The sequence below is a fragment of the Sander vitreus genome, chromosome 14 (assembly GCF_031162955.1).
Source record: "Sander vitreus isolate 19-12246 chromosome 14, sanVit1, whole genome shotgun sequence".
Classification (NCBI taxonomy): Eukaryota; Metazoa; Chordata; class Actinopteri; order Perciformes; family Percidae; genus Sander; species Sander vitreus.
In genome coordinates, this window is record NC_135868.1 from 10,342,398 (window position 1) to 10,346,129 (window position 3,732).

At 40.9% G+C, this 3,732-nt stretch overlaps 1 protein-coding gene across 1 annotated transcript; it reads right to left on the reverse strand.

Moving 5' to 3' along the window:
* Positions 1 to 2,390: 2,390 nt before the first annotated feature.
* On the reverse strand, positions 2,391 to 2,942 carry aard (alanine and arginine rich domain containing protein). The gene is made up of 2 exons (XM_078268288.1): positions 2,718 to 2,942; positions 2,391 to 2,513 (listed from the first exon to the last, which is right to left on the reverse strand). Exons 1-2 carry the CDS (start codon positions 2,940 to 2,942, stop codon positions 2,391 to 2,393), a joined length of 348 nt encoding a protein of 115 aa, XP_078124414.1.
* Positions 2,943 to 3,732: the final 790 nt, after the last annotated feature.

Genomic DNA, 3,732 nt, shown 5'->3' on the forward strand with positions numbered 1-3,732 from the left:
AGGGAACAGCAGAAAGATGCATTTGCATTTGAAAGAAGGCAACGTTCGAATGAAATGGCTGTAGTGTCACACTGAGCATGAACCCCCTTGAGTAAGAAAAAAAAGGCAAGAAACTCTTGAAGTTCAGTTTCAGTTTCAGTTTCTTTAGGGGTTCTTTATTGAACTATTCATTAAAGTTCATAATATGCCATTTGGGCCTGTTTGTCTGTTTTCCTCTCTTTCCAGCAATCAATATGTCTAAAATGTATAAAAGTAAAAACTAAACAGATGTTTTTTTATAGATGGAGATGCGTTCTCAGGATCAAGCTCTGATCCGGCAGCTGATGGTGCTTCACTCCGGCATCCAGGAGCTCAAGCAGGAGTTGTCTGAGGAGGAGCAAGACGATGGAAAAGACCAGGGGGAATCGGAGGAGGAAGAGGAAGGCAGCGACTGGGACTCTGAGAGCGAACAAGGAAGTGGCAGCGTCTATTACGGCTCAGCGGAGGTGGGCTTTTCCATTTCCTGTCTGAAGACGTCTCCATCCCTTTACTCAAGGGTTTTATCAAAGAGGTCGTTCAGCAGGAGAAGTTCTGTGCCTTGAAAATCCAAATATATTGGAAGAAATTCAACTTTTGAAGTCTCTCCTCAACTTCCTTCCATATCCTCTAAGACAATCAACAAAGACAAGATAGAGCAAGATAAATACATTTGCAATTTTCCACCATAAATTCACTTCCCTCTCTGTATTATTATTTATTTATTTTTACAGAGAAGCCAGACAAAAGGATAAGGGGAATTGAGGGAGAATAAAGTAAGCATGTAAATGGTCTTTCTATGTTGATGTAAAGTCATTTTCATTCAAACCCTTGCACAAAATATGTCAATAATGGCTTCTTTAGCTTACAATTTATCTTTGTTGATTCTATTTTCATAATGAAAATAATAATGTAAATTAAAACACGAGCATTTCTGACAAACTGCTATGAACTGTAAGACATTTTTGGAAATACACTTATTCACTTTCTTGCCAAGAGTAAGCTGCATCCAGCATTTGGCTAGCTTTGTTTAGCATAAAGACTGGAAACAGAAGAAACAGCTAGCTTGACTCTGTCCGAATGTTAACTTCATTTTTTGTACAGATCAAACAAACGAGAATACAACATGTTAACTGGTGAGCTTAAGAGGTGCTGGTAGGTGGATTTTGTTGACTTGGAACAGAGCCAGACTAGCTGTTTCCCTAGTCAGCTAGCTGTTTTTATGCTAAGCTATGCTAAGCTAAGCGACTGGTGACTACAGCTTCATATTTTACAGATAGACAAGAGGTATCAATCTTCTGTTCTAACTATAAGCAAGATAGTGAAAAGGTGTTTCTAAAATGTCAAACTATTCCTTTAAGTTAGTAGGCTATATAAATTGTGTGACAGAGGATATATGTCCTGTATTAAACGTTGACCTAAAGGCAATCATTGTTGTCTTTGTATAGCATTGTGTTTCAGAAAGGCACAGCTCAGATTTTCTGGACAAATGTTTTACGTGTGTGTGTGTGTGTGTGTGTGTGTGTGTGTGTGTGTGTGTGTGTGTGTGTGTGTGTTGGAAGCTCACTGACCTTTAATTACTATCTGCAAGCCGAATGGATTTAATGCAGCAGCAGGACAGCCTGAAGTTCATTGCATCTTTATTGTGCACATTCTGGTGACAGTATGACATTGTTCCATGTATTCTTAAATATCTCACTGACAAAGTAGTATTAGGACATCTAAGTTAGTACAGTGACCCAACATGTAAATCCATGTTTAAAAAATATTACTGTGGTCAATTGTGTATAGAAATATTTCTGAATTGAATAAACTATAATTGTTTGGGAATGAAACAGATGTATTTAACAACCATACCTGAACTTCTAGTAGTATTTCAAACAGGTACCACAGTGTGCCAATGAATACACAATAAAGATATAAAATCATTGATGGTCGCATTTTATTTTTTGTCAAATCACAAAATATGTCAACATAAAATTTTGAAAAGTGATGTGCTATTTTATTTTTACATTCATAATGCATTGTTTCTTGACCTATAGCAAAGAAACAAAACAGGTTTCTTTAGCACAACTCTGCATAACTGCAAAAAAAACAAAAAACAATGTCAGCATCACACAAAAGAAAGCAGATTATGTCTTTTCTTTTTTTCTCTACAAGGCTTACTTTACATGCAACAGGTGTCTATTTTTTTTTTACCATGACACATTTTATTACAATGAGCCATTATCACAAGAAAATGCTTTCAATCTCTTCTGTTCTGTTGCATCTTGCAACAGGGCCATTTCCTTGTCCGCCATGGGTTCCAGTAAAGGCATTCTGCCACCTCTAGTTACAAGTCTTTGCCCAGAGAAGGGGCTATCTACTGGGGCCGGTTACTGCTGATCATCCTCCTCTACTTCCACACCTCCGAAACTCTCCCTCCTCAGTCTTTGGATCTCTGTGTTGAGCCCCAGCAGTGTCTGAGCCAGCTGGAGATCCTGTGAGCGCATCTCCAGCTGCATGACAACAATGGAAGAACTTGATCAGCATGTTTGAAGCTATAATGTTTATACTTAGATGCAGCGACACAAAGGTGTCCTTTCCTTCCACATTTTCTACATTAATGAACTGACAACAACAGATAAATCAGACATTTCTGGACATGACAACTGTTGCAAACTGGAAAAGGCACAAAATGCCAAATCTGTCAGTCAACTTACCAGTTCAGACCTCAGCCAGGTTATCGCTCCATCTATCTGCGCCCTCCGCAGCTCTTCGTTGGCTTGGTAACTCCTACCGATGCTGACTGGTCTGACAGTGGAACCAGAGTCTTGAGGGTTTTCTCTAGACTCTCCTGTCGCCCTGAAGGCATGAATCAGTTTGTTTTTAATGTTCTCCAGAACAATAGTGGACAAAGTATCCTCGCTTTGACTGTCCCGGTCCATGCTGGGAGGGTATGAATGTGTAGGGCAGGTACTGTATGTGTGTGCCCTCTCACGTGTTGCCTCCCTGCACGTTCTTTGACAGCCTGATATACACTTTCTCATAAAACTCTGGTAATCTTCTTTCTTCTCTTTTCTTTTCTTTGCAATCCACTAGATCTCCACCTCTCTGAACTGGTCTTCCTCCTCTCCCTGTGAACAGCACTCGGCACAAGTCTGTGTGCTTCTGTTCAGCAGCTGCAATCATCCCTTTTGCCTGCCTGGTGTTAAACTGGCTTGTTTTGTCATTGTTACTATGGAGAAACTACCCTCTGCCTGCATGCCCCATCCCCTCCTCCTTTCGGTAACCCTAATAAGAATGGTGGAAGATCTCGGACAAAGACTATTGTTGCCTCCTAAAAGAACTGAAAAGACCCCCCTAACTACCACCACCACCACCACACCCTCCCCCTCTCTCTTTTTTTCTTAGTCAATCCCACCCCCATACAATTCTAGTGTGAGAAATGTGTTGTGAGTGAGCTCTCATTTGGACAAAGTGCACAAGTGTAGACGAGTGTGTGTGTGTGTGTGTGTGTGTGTGTGTGTGTGTGTGTGTGTGTGTGTGTGTGTGTGCCCAAAACGTTTTTAGTGCCCAAAAAATAAGACCTGTTTGTCGGCTTAGAGATGGACAGGTTGGACGAGGAAGGAGACACAGCCTCAGTGTTCGCAGATTCAGAGGCACAAAGGCCATCCTACGGTGAAATATAACCAGGCCCTTTGTGCCCAAGTTAATTCCATTCCCCTGTGGGGTTTG

What these genes read in the sequence shown, in the direction of transcription:
- aard (XM_078268288.1), bottom strand. Translation starts at nt 2,942, where the DNA reads ATGGACCGGGACAGTCAAAGCGAGGATACTTTGTCCACTATTGTTCTG. An exon ending in CCTGGCTGAGGTCTGAACTG is followed by an intron (nt 2,514 to 2,717) that starts GTAAGTTGACTG and finishes GTTGTCATGCAG; the next exon opens with CTGGAGATGCGCTCACAGGA.